The following is a 20,894-nucleotide window of genomic DNA, read 5'->3' as shown; positions in this document are numbered from 1 at the left end:
TATACATTTGTAGTTAGACAAGCAGTAAAGATTGGCCATAGAGCAGAAAATATAGAGTACTAGTGCCTTCCTGCTTCTTCCCTTCCTGAGATCAGTTCATTGAAGAGTATAAATACTTACGGGTGTTTTTTATAAAAAGCTTCTATATAGAAACCCTATGGTTTACTTAATACAGCAGCAGCTTAATACAAAAGCTTATTAAATGTTTCTTCAGTGGTGCTAAAAGGTACTCATCTTCCTGCAGGATATGACAACCTGTAGGCATTTGTTTTCCCTGACCCTCACTCACACAAGCATGGAACAGGATGCTAATACTAATGCAGGTAATAGCATTGTCTGGCCATCAAGAATGGGATTCATATTTGGTGGTTAGGAGACCTGAAGTACAGATTTCAGGAAATTGGTCACCACAACTGAATCCATCAGGAAAAATCATTACATTTGCTTCACAAGGACACTGCATAACTGGTGAGAATATTTTTAGCTTTTCCATGGAGCAGTAGTTTCACTGCTTAGGAGAAAGGTCTTTTGTGTGAGCAATGCAATAATGCGGACACAGCTTCCTTCCCATGCACACAGGGCAATGAGGGTGCAGCTGTCTTTGTGATTCTCACAAGATTTCGATGTCCCATTTCTGTGTTTCTTCTCCTTCCAGGGGCTGATTGACAATAACATGAGTTTTGTCATAATAGTTTCCACCTAAAATAGAAATCACAAAAGAAAAGTTTGTTACACAGATGATTAGCAACTGCACAACTTTTTCTTATTTTCAAAGCAGTTTGAGAGGGAAAACAGTTTAAACAACATAGTCATTATTCACTTCAAATTGGACTTTATTGTCAAACTAAAAAGCTAGAAAATACAATTGTGAATGAATAGTCCTATGCCATACAAAACAAAGCCCCCCTAGTAAACTCTAGCCAAGTGTTAGGTACTGCTTTTGTTTTTACAGCAGCAGTGGCTCTGCCTACCCCAACTAGAGCAACCATAAATGATATTGGTCCTGATCTTGCAGAATTAAACAACAAGGTTAATTGCTCCTGCCATAAATTTTAACAGAGGGTTTTTAAGGATCACAGCTATTCAGTGCAAAAAATGTTCTGGGAAAGAAACAGATGGTATCCCTTATTTTGTAGGTTTTGGTGCTTCAAATTTAGAATTCCAACAGCTCTTGAAAATTAAGGTTGTAAGTGAAAATTTTACTATTCTAATGAAGGGAAATCTATTTAGACTTCATTGTTCTCTGGCTACATGACTCTAGAGTACATTAGTTCCTTCTTAGCAAAATTTCTTTATTATCAAAGGCCTACCTTTAACATCCAGAACAAGTTCATCACTCAGGTAAGAGCTGATAGTTCCATTTCTGTTCAGTCTCCACTTCTGCCTGAATTGCCCATGTTCAGTCCACAAGGCTACCTTGGCTCCAGGTGTGTCCCGGCCACCAATCACATCAAGACATGTATCACTGGCCTACGATTTAAGAAGTAAAATATAAACAGGGGCACCCTTTCTTTAATAAGTCACTGACATTTGTATAACTGCAATTTATCTTTAAATGTCTTTCTGGCTGATTTTTAAAATACACTTATTTTTAAAAGGCTCTGCTTCTACAGGTCTTCAGAAAAGGCCTGTTAAAAATGTTAAATTCCTGCTACCTTAAATATACCATGTGATGGTTGGTTTTCTATGTTAAAATAACAAAACACTGACAATTCAGATACAGTAAGCAGGTACAAAATTACTTTTAAATGCTTTCCATGTTGCTGGTGATAAAATCAAGACACCATAGTATTTTTCTGAATTAGTGTTCTATTCCCAGAACATCAAGCATGATGAGGGGGGAAAGCTTGCATTTCATTTTTTAAGCATCTTTCATAACAGTTTCTTCTATTACAACTCCTCTGTATATTCTGAAAAGAAAGTGTTTAACACTTTTGGAATCATGGAAACAATAGGTTTTATTTGGGTCGTCAAATAAGGAACCCTTCTCAAAAGCATAGTGTCCGATTTGGCTCCAGTGGAAGGAATCATTTAGGTATGTGTTAAGAACCCAAACTGTACTTTCTACATTAAGAAAAGAATCTTAAGTCCATTTTACATGTGTCAGCATTTTCATGATTGTACAGTGGTCTTTTTCAACAGTGTTTTCAGCATGCCACCTGACAGTATTGTAGTTATTGTAGTTAACATACAAATGCAAACATCAGAAAAAATGATCTTTTACCTTAGATTTAAAGAGTCCCCGGCAGTAGTGCCAGATCTGAGTGTCCTTCCCACTGTAGGGAGAGATGCACACAGACATTGTCCGTGCATCAGCTAGGTTCCCAGTGACTGTCAGATACTCATCCTGGGCTCGGTTCCTTATTCTGATGTATACTGCAGGCTACGAAAAAGAGGGAAGCCATTTAAGTTGGGATGGGAGGAGCCTTCCACAATGGAAAAACATCTCCCCAAAGCAGGGAAGTAAAAAGGTACTTTTTAATAAATACGGTTTCACTCATTTTCTTTGGTAAGTATTTTTCTAATGACAAATCCTTGAGCACAAAGGTTAAATTGTGTAATGTCTATTAAACACTCTGAGAGGTGACCATTGGAAAGGGTGAAAGGTAATAGTTGCATTCACCAGAACTCAATGTGGAAAGGCTGCAACAGTGAAGAAGTAGGGATTTTGTGTTTCATCACATCTCAGATACTCAGGGATGGAGAGGAAAGGCCAGGTACTGCCCAAGGTGGATCTTGGTGACAATACAGTCATTAAATGGTCAGCAGCTGGTAAGGAAGGTCTTGAAAACCCCTAGAGCAAGGCCTTTTATCTTTATTTAACAAAGAACTACTGCATTCAAAAGTCATATTGGACGCAGACGCAGAGATCATTGCAGAGCATTGGGCTGAAATCCCAAAGTTCAGTCCAAGAAAGGGAGGAACAATAATATGAGCAAAGGGGTCAGGACCGTGATGAAGATACCAACTCAAACAGGTTACCTGAACTAATGGGAGCTTGTGTGGCCCCCCCACCCCACCCCAGCATAGAACCAAACTAGGCCCTCTGAATGTGAGTGACAGTTGTATGGCTGGGCAGACTGGGGCCACTGGCAGTGAGGCCAGGATTTATCCGTACTACTTATACTGGCTTTTAGAACCCATTCTCTTTGGAAGGATACCTTGCTTAGTTTAGATATAGTGGAGGAGGGCCTTGGTCCTGCCTCAAAGCAGTGTACTAGACTTTGGTGACTTATACCCTTTCTGAGGAGTGGGTGGGGTGGGGTGGAGGGAGCGAGAACTGGGATTGGGATGTAAAATGGGAGTAGATTTATTCTGGAGTGCTTTTATTTTTATTTAAAAAAAAAAAACCTGAGGCCATTAAAAATAAATCTAGTTATTTGCTAAGCCTTTAAGAGACATTAAGCCATGTGCTGTTATCAGAATGACCAGAACCTTTTAGAGAAAACATCCGTGGCTTCAGTTTTATAAAAAAAGCTAGCACAGATAGGGTCGCAGGTCACTGGCAGGATGCCCGAGAGACCCATACTGTCCCCCCTGTAAGTATAAAAGAGTGGAAGGGCACTGAAAACAGCTCAACAGGAAGCACCCGGAAAGTACAAAACACCACTATCCCTTCTGGGTGAGAGTTGGCATCCCAAATAGAACTCTAGCTAGGTAATACATGATCTGCGACCTGAGTGCCTTCACTGGGAATAAGTGAAGTGTGAGTCTATGGCAAGACCACCAGTGAATAGTGTATTTTTGAAACTTAAGACACATCAACGTGAAACTGGTTACGTTTTGGTAAATTGTTAAGTATTTAAGTTACTAAGTGGGCAAATATTTGGCTGTGAATAAAAAGTCCACCTGACAAGAAGTAAACTACTTCCACATTCATGCTTGTAACCATCCTGGTAGGACAAGGGTGTGTGGCCCTCCCGGAAAGACTTGAACTTTCCGCAGGAATCCCATGCTGAGAGAACAGGAAAGCTGAAGCCCTGACGAACTGCTTCTCAAGACATTGCACAGGTCTGACAACTTACCGGAACACCTTACAGAACAGCCTTGATCCTAAACTAGCCCACCATCAGGGCTGGGATCCAAACCTCGAGAAGGACTGCTTAATTATACATCCCTCTAGCCCTCTATTTAAGCCTATTCTAACAACTCTGGCATCAATAATTATAACTGTAATTATGTACCTAGTACCCACAACTCAGTGTTGTCTTCCACACAAACAATTATTCTTGAAGCTTCAGTGAACTGTCACAGTTTCATTACCTTGCACATATAAAACAGGTATGACCTTCACAGACAACAGAACTCCAATTACTTTAGGACTAAACATTACAGTTCTAATCAATTAGACCAAGCAAGGTACTGATTACCTTTATTACCGTTTGTCATCTAACTTTTCTGTAATTACAGTTAAAGTCACTGAGATGCATTGTAAGTATCTTTGTGACTTCTGGATTCCTAGCTTCAAGGAAGATCGTGTTTTAATTATTCCCTGGTTCCTCAACAAGGATATAAACAACAGCACCAATACTGATACCAAGTTTCATTTAGTAAAAAACAACAACAACAACAAACAAACCTGATGTTTTCAAAACTGGATTCTTTGGGTGAGTTTCAAATTGGTGACCTAACTTAGCTAAACAATGAGGAAATAATCTAAAGCATTATTTTGAAATTAATATCAAGAATTCAAAAGGTTAACAGTAAGTCCTGTTGCTGAAGACACCCTGTACTTTAGACACAAAACTCTGAAGATCTCAACTGGATTTGACCTGACAGCTTCCTCCCCAAGGACTACTTTCAGAGTACAGAAGATGTTATACAAACTGCCAGGGGAGGGAGGCAATCAACAGTCCTGCCCAGCTATGGTGCATGTGGATCACAACATTAGCCACCATGGCCAGATAACCCTAACGGTACCATAGTGGCCATTATAACTTGGCAATAACTGACAGCTTTCTAATTGGATGTAAAGCACACTCAGCAAGAGGGAAACCGTGCTTCATACTAGGGAGGTCATAGATCTTAAAAGAGAACCTTTCAAAGAGGTACCAGTCATTTACTCAGCCTGCACAATTCCAACTGCATGTTAAAGAGCAGTGTAGCTCTCACCCCTCAAAGAAGCTTCGTCTTACAGGAGGTGGAGCCTATGACAGAAAAATACAGCAGTGACAATACCAAAAGACGTGTGTGTGTGTGTGTGTGTATGTATGTGTGTAAAAACGACCATCAATTCAAGAGGGAATAAGGATGTGGGAAATGGCCGCAAGGAGGGGAAGTGGTGAAATTATATTTTAATTAAAGTTACGCAGAAAAGCTTGTCAAATTAAGAGGTTATTCTAAGCAATTTTTATCACAGGACCCTGAACAATAGGAATGGTTCTTGTCCAGGAGAGAAATCACTCAGATGACTGAGGATGTAATTCAATGGTAGAGGCTGACCATACATGAGGCTTTTGGTTGAAACCCAGCATGGGAAGCCAAAATAGCATAATATCACAGGGAACATAGGATTCTTATTACTAGGTAGTCTGTAAAAGCCACTTGTGTTTTTTTGTTAAGTTGGATTACCCATTTTCCTGTAGATGTGGGTAAGAAGAATTCTGTACCATTAGTGTACTGAGAAACCACTAATTGTTTGGCTGGGGGCTTCACCCCAGCTCCTGGCATAAGGTCCCTCCCCTGGGAGTTGCCTCAGTACAAACTCCACCTCTGAGAATGTAGGGTTAAGCCCAGCCTTAGGGGGCGTGTCCGCCTTGGGCGAATGTTTACCTATAAATCTGCCGGGCGTGCACGCAGCCGCCCCTTCTGCTTCCTGCTCTCCGCAGGAACCGTGGTACTGTAAGTCTAATTTCCCCATTAAAACTGTGTATATATTTTACAATCTGTTTGCATTCATTTACGCCGTTACATGAGAAAGCCCACCAAATGGTTACCCCCTCCCCAGGGAAGGTCCAGACCACTCCCACGGGCTATTTAAACTGCCCCCAGAGAATGAACACAGGGTCTTCCCCTGTCCATGTTTCCAGGGTCCACCCGGGAGTAAGGTCATCTATTAAACATAGGTATCTTTTAGTTTGGTTTAATTTGGTTTGATTGGGATTATTTGTGTTGGTGGAGAGGCTTATCTTAAGAGAAAATACTTAACACTAATGTTTTGGTGTCCTTCAACAGAACATCTCTGTTTCTCTCAAGGAACACGGTGGGTAACAGTTTACCTTCAAAGTGTACATCTCTGGTTCTCTCAAGGAACATGGTGGGTAACAGTTTACTTTCAAAGTGTGTTACCACAGTTAATACAAGCCCAATATGTGTCCCTATGCTACTGAATATTCATAGTGATGACAATAGCTTCACCAGTGAGGAACCTACGGTACTAAGAAATGAAGTGATCAAAATCACATTGTTTGCAGAGCTATGATTTGAAGTGACAGAATCTGAGTGTTTTGAAGGAGATGGCAAGAAAAGGTAATTTGGTTAGTTACCAAGCACTATGAGGTGGGCAAATCAGCCTCAACTTCTGTAACTACTAGACATTGCACACTGCTTGGAGTGCGTGGTAGAGCCCTGCAAATGCTGATCTTATTTTGAGAGACCCTGAGTGCCTAAAAACTTAGACATAAAAGGTCCATGTTCACATCTTGGTTCTAACCACCTGGTTTGCTTTTGTTAAACCACTTTACCTTAGTCTTCATTTTCCAATGATAATTCCTACCTTAAAAGACTTTGAGAATCAAGTTAAGCAATATTCTAAAGAGAAATGAGACAGCTCATCTGCTACCCATGACACTCCTGGCCTGACTTGGAGACTTTCCAGGTCTGCATGTACTACTTCCCCTTCTGGTACCACACACTGCCTGTGGCTTTGGATGATCATGCATTGTTTTGACTGATGCTATAGGTCTGTGTGGTATTGTGGGCTCACAAGTTTGCATGTGTACATGTAGAAGTCAGAGGGCAACATTAGGTGTGGTCCCTTAGGTGTCATCTACTTTTGAGATGGGGTTTTCACTTGCCTGGAACTTCACAACTTTCTAGGGAAGCTGGCCAGGAGATCCTCCTGTCCCTACTTCCCTCCTGATGGAATTGACTATGTGCACCATCATGCCTGCTTTTAATATGGGTCCTGGTGATCAAATGAGTTTGTAATGTTTAATCCAAAACTGCTGTTAAGGGACAGGTGGACTCTGTCTAATATCTCTTCTTAGAGGACACTAAAGCTCTATTCAACTTATATATTGTTCCTTTAGAACAAAGTTCTGAGCCTTTGGTTACGCACCACTGTGACAGGTACTAGAGATAGAGTAGTAAGTAAAATAAGTACTACAGCTTCTCAAAAGTGGTTTCCAGTGGAGTAGGGATGGGTCCAATTCATCTGGACTGATGTGGTTATAAGCTACATATAGTCTTACAGAAAAAGAACCAAAATCTTAAGACGGTTTTAATTTAGACCGGAGTGATGTGGGATTCCCCTCTGTATGCTGTGATTACTATTAATGAATAAAGAAAACTGGCTTGGCCTGATAGGGTAGAACAGATCTGGGTGGGGAAAACTAAACTGAATGTTGGGAAGAAGAAGGCAGAGTCAGGAGAAGCCATGGAGCTGCTGCTGGAGACAGATGTGCTGAAACTTTGCTGGTAGGCCACAACCTTGTGGTGATGCACAGATTAGTGGAGATGGGTTAAATTAAGATGTAAGAGTTAACAAATAAGAAGCTAGAGCTAATGGGCCAAGCAGTAATTTAAATAATATAGTTTCTGTGTGAATATTTTGGGAGTCTGGGCGGCCAAGAAACAAACAAGTGGCCTCCCCTTTTTACTTTAATGGAGGGATTAGGGAGGCACCTAGGAGGACCTGGCATATTGGATTGAATTAGAAGGATAGTTAAGAACTAGTTTGGCAAAGAATGAAGAAACATTCTACACAGACGACACAACCTTGTTAACAGTTGGTTGGAAAGGCCCTCTGTACGTGGGTGCATATGGTACCGTCGTGAGGGAGGAGACAAGGCTGGGGGCGCAAGGAGGAGTCAGATTGTATCCTAGTGCAGTGGGAAGCTTTGGAACATAAGACTGACATGCAGTAGGTGTGTGATAAATACTACTTTAAGTTGCTAGGATTCAACCTGAAGGTTACATAAGAAAAAAACCAAATGCAAAGTAAAACTCAGTATTAAGGATCTTTTTTCCCATTTTTTATCACAGAATTTACAGTATTTTAACTTTTATGAAAAGAATATGACTGATGGAACTTTGTATTCAACACTAAAATCAAATATATAAGATTCCTATAAGAATATAACCTCCCCTTTGTTACATAAGTAACTAAATGGTCAATATCTCAGATACTATGGTTTATGACATTTCTGCCAGAAAAATCAAGCTATCTAATGTGTTGGTTCTCTACTTACCTGCTTCATAGGGCGGATAGAACCAATCGTTTTCCACCCACTAAATGCTGTCCAGTTTGGGATCTCGTTAGGGAAAAGGAGGATTTGCCTTCCCAAGAAATTGGATCCTTCATAAGCTATCCATCTGCAAGAAAGCAAGAAAAGAAAAAGGTGGAAGACTGCAAACAACAAAAGTAACCTCTTACTAGAAAGAACTGTTACGCCATTTTGCTTTACAGCTTCGAGGTCTGCAGACTCTAAATGTATATAATCACACATTTTTCCTTGGTAGAGGTCTAGAAGATGGTGACGGCATGTGGAGTCAGAATGAAATGCCAGGCTCCTGTACTTACAAAGTGAATAAGGTTCCCTCCACCTGTGGAATTCTCTATGCCTTTGATTCAGCAAATCTAAAAGCACTTTAATACTGAAAAGCCCTCCCACCCTCCTTCCTTCCTTAGGTGGTCACCTGTACTTCAGAGCTTCTCCAAAAAGCTGAAACTTCTCTAGAGATTTCTTTTAAAACTCTGCTCACAACTTTCCAAGGCCACCAAGGACTACCTCCAGAGATTCAAAGATGGCTCCTTTGCAAACCTTCCCTGACACTGTTGTATTCGATCTTAGTTGTGTAAAAGTACTTAGGGCCTTGGGCAAGAACCAGGAACTTGCTGGTGCAGTTATGTCCATTTCTTCCCAGCCTGGCTAAGGCTGCTTTTGCTTCACTACAACAGTTTCCTAAGTGTTGAAGCAGGAGGTCTACAAACTGAAAACACTCTCTGGCCTGCAAAAGAACAGTTTGCTGAGCCCTGTGCTCACTAATTACCAAACTGGGTAACTAAACACTAGGATTGCCAGAAGAACCCCAAATTTTAAGAGGGACTCAAGGTCTCTGAGACACTTTAGAGAAAGTGTGGAGGATGAGGCTTGCTTCAGACACAGTATTCTGGAAGTACAGGATGTTTTTTTCTAATATTTGATCAGTCTGTAACCCAGGAGATGAGTTACAGAGAACCAGCAGCAGCGAAGTGTGCTGTGTACTAGGGGAGCGTTCCCAGAAACAGGTTCTCTCAAGACTTGTGGTGTGGACCAGTGTTCCTTAAGGTGCTATGTGAAGCAATTGGTTTGCAGTAGATAGTCTGAAAATACCTGGGATGTAGTTGAACATTCAGGATATGGCACCTGGTGGGAGGTCCTTAAAGGAACATTGGTACCATGCTCCCTTCCTTTTGCTTTGTGGCTCATGATGTTGGTTTTTCTCCAACTCACATTCCTATCCTGGTATGCTAGACTGAGGTCTGAAGCATTCTGGCTGTTAATCTCAGACTAGAACATTAAGAACAAGACAAATCTTTTCAAAGTGCTCAGGCATTTTGTTATAGTGACAAAAGTCATTGCTGCTAAAGCAGTGGCTTTTGCCATTTAGTTTACAGAGGGACACTGGTCAGCGCAGGAAAAGACACCAATTCCTACAGAAGGTTGTGGGCAGGAGGGAGGAACCAAAGAAAGCCTGAATTATTAACTCCAAAAAGCTTGTGTAGAGTCCTACCTCAAACTGACTGTTGTGATGGAAAATTCCTTTTCCTCACAACTGAGATTAGGATTGGCCAAATGACGGGCATATTGAGGCAGCGGGGTAGGGAACCTTCTCTGCACAAATCCAGTCAACCATGTGCAAAGGCAGGTCATGATGACCAGAGATGCTTAGCCACCTCTCCAGCTTTCAACACTTGAATGTCACACATGGAAAAGGTATGTGGGATCTCATTACTATCATGGATCCACACAACTTGTCATAGAGTAGACGATTTGGCATGAAATGCTATCCTGGATACCCACTGTAGCCCAGGATGGGCTTTAAACAGATACACTACCCTTGAATTTTATCCAGTAATTCTGTTATGGAAAAAGAAAAGTGATAGATTGATTTTTTTTAAAAAGCTATCAAGAATAAATAGTGTCAAGGTGAAACTGTACACATTTTCTAGAAAGGAGTAAAAATAGGAGAGTGAGAACTCCAGCAGTGTGCCAAATACTGGTTTAACATAGATATGTAAAAAAAAAGTGTGAAACTCCTATACAGGGTTTTGAAATGCAACTCAAATGGTCCTAGTTCACTGGAAAGTAATATTCTGGAATCCTATACAAAGACAATTAAACTAATTAATTTTAATAAAGGCCAAACCATGTGAAATGCTTTTCAGAGGAAAACTTAAATTGTTATATGTGTGAATTACATAAGAGCCATTTTTAATAGTTGACTTAATTTTTAATTTATCTTCTTGACTTTTATTGATTACCCCATATTTTTTATTGAGATATATTTTTCTCTACTCCCCTCCTTTCCTTCCCCCTCCCATGTTTCCCATGTTCCTAATTTACTCAGGAGATCTTGTCTTTTTCTACTTCCCATGTAGATTTGATTCATGTATGTCTCTCTTAGGGTCCTCTTTGTTGTCTAGGTTCTCTGATTACCCCATATTTTTAAACAGAGTTAATTACCACACAAGTTAAAAGCTATAAGCAATAAAAAGTGATTTTTATATTAACGATCACCAGCTATGCATGTTTTCATAGTTGAGTTTTGGTTGAAAATACCAGCAATACAAGAGCAGAAACAGGCTCCTGTGACACACTCTCAAGAATGGACAGAGGCAGATTTCCTGGGAAACGAAGCTCCAACTACAGGCTCAACAGCCTCTGCTAAACAAAGATGCTCAAGTACTACCCAGTTTGTACATTAATAACAATGCTTTTAAAAGACAGTTTCCCAAAATGTAAACACACAGGACCTATGCAACCCAGCTCCACTCTGACTAGTAACAGAAACAAATGGGAACGTTGGTAGGCAGGATGCATCAAACAGTGAAACTGAGCATTTTCAGCAGGGACTACTTTTGGACAAATGAGCTGCCAGGTCAAAGTAAAATCAAACCATCTTAGTCTTGTAAATAGGCACTTGCCTTACACAGGCAATGCTACTCATAGCCAAAATTGATGATTTCATGGAATTTCTCCTGAAAGGGAAGTAGGTCCAAGTAAGAAAAGCTACCTGGTGGAACTGCCTTATGATTAATGCTCTCTGGGGTACCAGTCCTCCTCCCCACAAGGTTCTTGTTCCAGATCCAGATCACTGCATAGCAGCATGTATTGGGCATGGCTCCATCTCCTCTTACATAAACAGAAGCTACTACTGTAGCAAGAGGAACAGTAACAAGAGCACCAACAGGCCAATGCAGCAGTGGAGGGAAAACAGCAACTGAGCAGCCCTACCAAAGTCAGGGCTGAGCCCCACCGAAGTCAGGGCTGAGCCCCTCTCCCATACTCACAATCCACTCTTTATCCACACAGACTGGGTATAGAAGTGTAGGTCCTTGTTCAAAACCGAATTCACAGCATCTTCAAGATGTAACTCTCTTCCCTCACAGTGTTCCAGGGCAAAAAGGCTGATGGAAGGTTCTTCAAAAACCTAACACAAAAAGAAAAAAAGCATTATCATACGTGTGGGCATACCTGAAAGACAGTCTAGTCTCAAATACATCCCTAGGAGAAAAAGAAAGGGCATAAAAGCACCAGTAGAATATGCACACAGATGCAGTTTTCTCACTGAAACTAGTTCGTGTCAGACAACAGAAGCAATGTTGTTCTTTTTCACTCATTATTACATGCATGATAGGAAGAGGCATGAGAAATGAGATACCAAAACAAGGCCACACCTTAGTGTTTGAGGCATTATTAGCTAGCAGATAAGTTAGAAGAATTATAGTAATAGTATAATGCAACATGTAGTATAAAAATAATAAACACAGCTGATGAGAGTACTCAGGAAAAGCACGATTACTTTTTAGCAGGAAGAATCAATGACAATGCATGGATATGATGGTCCATGACCAAAATGATGCAACAGATTTAGAGGGGTGAAGATTGAGGGAAGGGGCTTTGTGCAAAGCAGACTGAGAAGGGTGTACCTGAGGGACACAGACATGCATGGGCTTAGAGGAGGAGCCAGCAGAACCGACCAGCAAGAAAACAAGTCCCAGAGGAAAGATGTTAGACGTGCTCACTGACTGTCTTCATGGGCCGAGTTGCCACATTCCCTGCTGCTCTGACAGGGCATGAACAGAGAAGGACTGCCAAGACCATCAAGACTGCAGTGAAGCAAGTTGATCTAAAGGAAGCAGTATCCAAGCAGTCAGGACAGTGGCTAGTCAAACACGCGCAAATAAAGGCGCTGAGCGTCTCATTTTCATGTTTATCTATGTGAAGATGCATGTGTGTTGAAGTCAGGCTTCAGAGGACTGTAGGAATGGTAACAGAACAGAGGTGCTGTCGAGTGAAAGGGGGAAATACTGCAGGTGGCACAGCTTGGGAGAGGGTACAGGAGGGAATCAGGAGAAAAGTCAACTAAAACTAAGTAGCAGGAAACGTGTCACAGGAACTCCTACTTTGTAAGCCAGCTGAAATATTTTTTAAGAGAGAAAATAACAAAACCCAACTGGCTCCCTCACAAGTGACCTGCATACATACTTGCAAATGACTGCTGAGCCCTTCCAGAGGTGTTTGGGGCTGCAAAAGTCCAGAACCATCTAAATGTCCATCTTAAGAGGGGCCTGGCTCAGTAAACAAGGCAACTCCTCAGAGGAATCCTAGGGAGCGTGGACAGAACAAGGAGTTCTTTATAAAGAGATCATGAAGGCAGAGTCAGGAAAAGAGATGATATGAAATAGCATACTTCACAGGAGACTGCTTTACAGAAAAAGGAAAACTCATACATACAAATATGTACTTTTATATGCGCTAAACTTTGTCTAAAAAACACTGCCTTTTCTGAGACTGTGTCTAAGAAAGCAAAGGGCACAAGAGGAACAAAAGCTTTTATTAGATGCCTTTTGCAGATTTTTGACTTTGAATCCTAGTAATTTATAAATTATTCAGAAATGAATATGGGTAATTATTGTTTATGCATGTGTGTGTGTGTGTTTGTTTTGTGTGGTTTTCTTAATATGGCCACTAGAAAATTTATCCAGCAACACCACCAATAAAGAATAGAGAGATGGGAAGTAACAGTGCCAATATACTGGTAGAATAATTGAGGTCCAATAGAAAGAAAACCAGACGCGATATGGGAGAGGGGATAATTTAGAAACAAGGCAAAGCCAGGAAAACTGGAACAGCGATAAAGTTCACGGAGAGGGGAAGTGCAAAGGTGCCTGGGGGAGCGGTGGCTAAACTGGTACAGTGTCTGCTGTGCAGTCATAAGAACCTTAATTTGGATCCCTAGCACCCACATAAGAGCTGAGTCTGGTGGCATACGTTTGTGACCTGGGTGCTGGGAGACTGGGAACACAGAGGTCACTGGAGCTTGTTGTGTTCAACCAGTCTAGCCAAGTTCTGAGTTCAGTGAGACCCTGTCTCAGAAGATAAGGTTGGAAAGTAATAAAGGAAGTCACCCCACTAAACTGCTGGTCTCTATTACCCAATTATATGTATGCATACACACGTTTTTAAAAAAATAAAAGTTACAACTAGAAGTACGGGGACATATTGTGATCCACAAATAAACCTGTAGAAGAACCCTGCAGAAGAGCTAGGACAGTATCATTAAAACTGGAAATCTTTATCCTAGAGTAGGAGAAGGATAAGCTAGAGGGAGCTGCAGGACACATGCTGGGCTCTGATACAGACTTCAGAGAGAGCTGGAGCTGAAATGCCCAGGAGCTGTATAACAACCAAAGCCCATGTTGAAAGAAGACACTAGGAGGAGGATATCATTGTACTCACTGACACACCGGTGGGGCCAGGTGGGGAGTAATGACAGATTGACCAGGGGAAGAGAGCCTTTCACTCTACAAGGGCAATGCCTGCTGAGTCAGAGCCAGCAGTGAGGTTACTGATGGTGACCTGATGAGAACTGTTTTACTTGTGTGTCACAGATGAAGAGAGAATCCAGGCTGTAAGGGCTGAGGAGTAAATGTCAACAAAGTGCAGACAAGGTGGGTAGACACACACACACTCGTCTTTAGAAATAATAATGTGGAGAATGAGTATAGGAGTCTATGAACTTGTTTATGGGCACCACAGGAAGTCACAATGAACAGAGAGACTGAACAATGGAGGACAAGAGGGATGGCTGAGACAAAGAGTAAGGATTTTAATCTAATATACAAAGGGACTGTACCAGCCTGCACTCCCACCAACAACACAATGAGGACCCTAAGACAGACATATAAGAATCTAATCTACATGGGAAGTAGAAAAAGACAAGATCTCCTAAGTAAATTGGGACCATGGGGACCGTGGGAGGGGGTTGAAGGGGAGGGGAAAGAAAGGGAGGGGAACAGAGAAAAATGTATAGCTCAATAAAATCAATAAAAAAAGAAATTTAATCTAATGGTTTATATTACTTCACAACCTCTTGAAAGGCAATTACTTTACTTCTGAAATATAACCTGCTCAGTCTGTTCAATGTTCCCTGTATGGATATGACTTCAAGGCTATCAGATACCCCATTTGGGAGCACTACCCTAGGGAAAACTCTTTATCCTGTTCTCAACAGACTTTGGTTCTTGTCTCATCACCACGGCTGCCTGAACAAGCCCAAACTACACCAACAGACATGCTAACACAAACGGGGGAATCTTGTCTCATCACCACGGCTGCCTGACAAGCCCAAACTACACCAACAGACATGCTAACACAAAAGGGGGGATCTCACAAGGCCTTAATGTTAGAAAAGAGAATGCATACTTTTTACATCATGTTCCCAAAGGCCTAGAAATCAAGTCTTGCACTCTTTATAAGACGTTTTTGTAGTAACAGAAATAGTGTTTATCTGCCATGTCCAATATGGCTGTACTAGAGGTATGATGCTAAGGAACACTTAGAATGTAGTTCATCTGACCAATGAACTAAGGCCATTTAATTACATTTAAACTTAAATAACCATGTGGCTAGTATATGGGGTTAGATTGTGCAGAGCTGGCTATCAGAGGACAGCAGAAAAGAAGCGAGCCATTAACTACTATGCAGAGACCATACACTAAAAGAGAAATACTACCCAAAAGCATTGGCCTTTCCTCCATGAACACACTTACTGGGCTAGGCGGAGAAATCCAACACTAGTCACACCAAGTTCTCAATTCTCTGGTTGCTTCCCCTGATATTCCAATAGTTGACACAATAAAAGTAATTAAAAATGAGATAAAAGTACATAAGAAACTTCTGTATTTATTGTTGAAACTTTTCCAATATTTTTATCTTCAAGGGTTTTAAGAAGCATTTTAGCTGACCTCTGTCCGCACATCTATTTGGTGAGCTATGGTTTAGGGAGAAGCGCAGACAGGCAAAGGTGCCTGAAAAGGGTTCAAAGTCAACCATCAGCAACTCTCTCCAGCAAAGAATCTCTTTTGCAAAAAGTAAAATACAGTAAAAGTTTGATAGTTACATAGTGAAACTTGTAACCCAGAAGGAAAATAATTAAAAGCCTATGAGAAAATATTTAAATTATGAGAACATAATTTAAATTCTATGCATTATTCTAAGTAAAGCAGGGGTAGTAACTATGTCCTTGTCCTTTTTTAGATCTATCATCCATCCATCCATCCATCCATCCATCCATCCATCCATCCATCCATCCATCGTTTTTTTGAGACAGGGTTTCTCTATGTTACATTCATGGCTGTCCTGGAACTCACTTTGTAGATCAGGCTGGCCTTGAACTCACTGAGATCCACCTATATCTGCCTCCCAAGTGATGGGATTAAAGGCATCCATCACCACCACCCAGCCCTTCCACTTTTACAGATACTGTTAAAGCATTTTTGAAAAGACTGCCTTTAAGCTCAAACTCCATCAAATTTGTTATTTCGAGTGAGTCATCATATTGGAAATTTATCTTAATGAAGATGGAAAGTTTGAGGGTAAAAAAAAAGATTTATTTCTCCTTTTTAAAATAATGCATGGAAAATGTATCAAATAGCTGAATACTTTAAGAGAGCAATTGGGTTAAAACCAGCAAACAGTACAGCCTAGCGACATTAACCAAATAAGAGATATGACTGCCAAAGCAAAGTGGGGAAATGACCCACTTCCCTTCTGATAATGAAAGGACAACATACAGTTCCATCCGGCAGACTTTTCACTTGAGAGCATCCACTGTTTCTAAACTTAAAGATTCCTCTTCTAGAGGTGTGATATATCAGGTATGTTTGTGTGTAAGTTATTAAATTTTGAACTGTTTCAATTGAAATGTTTCCTTTATAAATAAATATAAATGCATACATACAACTGGTTTGCATACGTAGTCAAGGCACTGGAGGATTCGAAAGGACAACACGGGCTGATGTGGACATGATTATGAAGACAGCTATTATTCAGAAAGAGCGCTCAAGAAACATTTTTTAAAACCATCTATGTGCACATGCATTTCCAAAATTTGAAGACAGCAAGGCACAGAAATTAATAGTAAGTATTCAAAACTGAAGATGACAGAATAATTGCTACTTTATAAGAACAATAGAAACCACAAAATTTTAATTACAAATTGAGCTCTGTAAATGTCATGGCCCTGGTCCATGTTAAATTAGAAGAGAGCCAACCACTCGGGGCTAAAGGTTCCTCCTGGGAGTCAGCAATAATAAGACATTCCTGCCAAGTCACGTCTAAGCCACGCAAAGTGGATACAGTTTCAAAGAGGAGTGTGTGGGCAGGTTATGAAAGAAAAAGAATGTTTGAAAATTCATTTAAGTAAAAATTTAAATTAGAAAAAAAACAGTTCTTCTTTATCCCATCAATTAATATATGCTGAGATAATAACAATAATAATTACCGTTGCTTAGTAAGCACTTGCTTGTCATCACTGCTCTACGTGTCTAACTGGGTATATATATATCATATATAAATGAGTAAGCATATATTCATATTTCAATGATAATAAGGGTCTAAAACCAATTTTCTTCCTAATTTATTTGGCAACAAATTTAACCTGAGTAAACATATGTGTATTTATAATATTTATCCAGTCTGTATCGATATATAAATTTCATTCTAGAGACAGAAATGTGTTTAATTACAGAATGCTTTCTTAACCCCTCAGAGTGTTTAACACTATATATACAAAGAGATTCTTTTTAAAATGTGAAAAATTCCAAATTCGAAACTACATTCACATTAGGGATATGGAACTTAATTCACACATTTAATCCATAAAAGGGATTAAATTACCTTTGCTGTAGGTACTAGTCTTATCCACATTCTGCAGCTAAGGGGTCAAGAAACAGGTCACAAAGTAAGGGAATCGCTGGCTTGAGTTTACGCTCAATGGCCTCAGAAGCTATATTCCTAATCCCTCTGCTGTTACTCTAAAATGTTCTAGGACCAATCATTTTATGATACAGAATAGCAGCTGTCAGCAAGTAAGAGGTTACCTGAGACCCTGAGATTCTCGATGCTCAGCTGGGAATATCGAAGATTCCAACTTTCTGCATCAAATACACCTGCCAACTATACCAGGTCTGAGACCTCGGAGTATGTACTCTGCTAGAAAAACTACAATCACATGCACCTTCAATGAAACTGTATAAAAAGCTTAAATCTAAGTGTCAATTTAACTTCTTAAGAACGAATAGATGACATATTTCAACACTGTATACTTCAGTTCTTTAGGTTTCAAATCACTGTGTACAAGGAAAATGTGCTGATTGTAACCCAAGACTTAATAGCTGGATAGGCAGTAAACATGAAGTTTTTCCTTAGAAAGTATAAACACTAAGAACAGTTCTATCTGTAAAGCGCAACAACTTAAGCTCCATGAGTTTCTGCCCCCTGAGCCAGTTTCTTTTCTTTCTTTTTTTCAGTGTTAAAAGGAAAGTTTATTGCACTAAATACATACATAAAGAAGCTGGAAAAATCCCACACTAAAGAATTTACATAACATTTGAATACTTTCAAACAAAAAGAAGCAAACTCACCCAAGAGAACTAGATGACAGAAAATCAAATTGAGAGCTGAAACCAACAAAATCGAAACAAAGAAAACAATATAATCAATGAGACAAAGAGTTTGTTCAAGAAAATCAACAAAATAGACAAACCTTTACCCACACTAACCAAAAGGCAGAGAAAGAATATCCAAATCAACAAAATCAGAAATGAAAAGGACAACATAAAAACAGACATGGAGGAAATTCAAAGAATCATCAGGTCATATTTCGAAAACTTGTACTCCACAAAATTGGAAAACTTAAAGGAAAAATGAACAACTTTCTGGATAAATATCACTTATCAAAATTAAATCAAGACCAGATAAGCAAATTAAACAGACCTATAACTGCTGAAGAAATAGAAACAATCACCAAAAGCCTCCCAGCTAAAAAAAAGCCCAGGACCAGATGGTTTCAGCTCAGAATTTTACAAGACTTTCAAAGAACTAATACCAATACTTCTCAAATTGTTCCACATAATAGAAGCAGAAGGGTCATTGCCAAACACTTTTTATGAGACTGCAATTACCATGATACCCAAACCACATAAAGATATTACTAAGAAAGAGAATTACAGACCAATCTCACTTATGAACATTGTTGCTAAAATACTGGCAAATCGAATCCAAGAACACATCAGAACCATCATTCACCATGATCAAGTCGATTTCATTTCAGAAATGCAGTGATGGTTCAACATAGGAAAATCTGTCAATGGAATCTGCCATATAAACTGAACCACAAGTTTGTTTCTATGAAAGCCTAATAGTAGGTACTCATGGGATTGTCTGACATGAGTTTTAATGTGTGCATGCCTGCTTATAGGTATAAAATGAACAGTGGCAGCAAACATGGGCGAAGAAGACAAAAGACCCGAGGTCTTAACTACTCTACAGATAAAGATCTGCAGGGAAATAAGCTTTCTGGATCTACTGAAGAGTTGATCAAGAATGAGTGGAATGAGCAGGAAAAAATAATGACATCTTGAATTTTACAGGAAAATGGATGGAGCTAGAAAACATTTTGAGTGAGGTAACCCAGACACAGAAAGACAATTATCACATGTACTCACTCATAAGTGGTTTTTAAACATAAAGCAAAGAAAACCAGCCTACAAACAACAATCCCAGAGAACTCAGACAACAATGCAGACACTAAGAGAGATTTACATAGATCCAATCTACATGGGAAGTAGAAAAAACCAAAATCTTCGAGTAAATTGGGAGCATGGGGACTTTAGGGTAGGGTTGAAGCGGGGAGGAGAGAGGCAGGGAGGGAAGCAGAGAAAAAATGTAGAGACTGAGCCAGTTTCAAAGGAAATGAAGCCAAACTAACTTAGTGACATGAACTATAATGTGTGGCCTAAATATAATTCACTTCTAAAGAAATGGCAAACTACTGGGAAAAGATAAATGAAATGACAGTAATCTAACAAAAGGCTCATAAACCTTTAAAAAAGACTCTAATATGATAACCTCCGGGCTACAAAATCCTATTAACACCTTCAGTCTATCAAGTCCTAATTTTGGATGAATATGAGCCAACCATTGCCTGGGCTGCTACCCTATCGCTTAGCACTGCACTAATGGGCTTAAGCACCAGTTCATTTCATCCTCACATTTGAGTAGATCGGAAATGAAGACCTAAAGAAAACACACACACACACACACACACACACACACTCGCTTGGAATATTCAGGTAAGCATCAACTGGTGGAGTTAGAGCCAAGCCAAGAGCTGAGACAAACTTCAACAACTACCCTTCCCACAGAGCCCTTTGCATTTATCTTAGAAAAGTAAGTTTCACTGTCTCATGTTGGCATGTACATTTCTAAAAGAGGAAACAGCAAATGGCCATCCATCCATCCAAGACCCACAATTTTGATTTTTCCATTTGTATTTTTTCTAACTTTCACTGGCAAATAATGTGTATGTATTGCTTAGGTTCACTGTACATTGTAAGATGATCAAATCAGGCATAATAACTAGAGTTGTACTTCCTTGAATATGAAACTATCAAACTATTCTAGGTTTTTAATGCAACATGTAATTAAATATTTAAAAAAACACATAATTTCTGATAATAGCCAAGTATTTATCATTAAATGTTATGTCAAGTTGGATGATATGAATAACAGGAGATGTCAGTAAAATTCTAAAAGAGTTCATTAGTGTTTAGCCACTCAATATAATCATATTTAAACCTTTATATTCTAATTTGCATTTGTTTCAAATTAATAAAAGGCTAACAAAAATTAGAGATTACTTGTAGCATTTCTTCCCTTTCCTCTGTGTACTTAGATTTCTGGTATTTAATGCTTGACCAACATTAGAGAGTTCAATATAAAAAAATTTATATCAAAATTTAAGTAAATGAAATGTACTGAGTACATCTAAATTTAAGCTCAAGGGTTCCTAGTGGTGTCCTGCTTCTCCTGCCTATGGTGTTTGGACTCTGCTCTTCATAATACAGTTCCCTGCTGTTAACTCTATGCTGTGTACTTTCTAGAATTTGAATGTGCTGCCTT

General features: G+C 39.7%; 1 protein-coding gene across 2 annotated transcripts in view; it reads right to left on the bottom strand.

The window, feature by feature from the left end:
• Positions 1–38: 38 nt before the first annotated feature.
• Positions 39–20,894, bottom strand: part of Crybg3 (crystallin beta-gamma domain containing 3) — a 115,712-nt gene continuing 94,856 nt past the window's right edge. For both annotated transcript variants that reach the window (XM_026787042.1, XM_026787046.1), the window contains exons 18-22: positions 11,717–11,856; positions 8,412–8,535; positions 2,225–2,383; positions 1,311–1,470; positions 39–699 (exon numbers count right to left, since the gene is read on the bottom strand). In XM_026787042.1, the coding sequence (XP_026642843.1) occupies positions 611–699; positions 1,311–1,470; positions 2,225–2,383; positions 8,412–8,535; positions 11,717–11,856 (672 nt within the window). In that variant the 3' untranslated portion in view covers positions 39–610. The remainder of the gene's footprint in view (positions 700–1,310; positions 1,471–2,224; positions 2,384–8,411; positions 8,536–11,716; positions 11,857–20,894) is intronic.

This window comes from Microtus ochrogaster, chromosome 2, assembly GCF_000317375.1.
Source record: "Microtus ochrogaster isolate Prairie Vole_2 chromosome 2, MicOch1.0, whole genome shotgun sequence".
Classification (NCBI taxonomy): domain Eukaryota; kingdom Metazoa; phylum Chordata; class Mammalia; order Rodentia; family Cricetidae; genus Microtus; species Microtus ochrogaster.
This window is presented reverse-complemented; position numbering and strand designations above follow the sequence as displayed.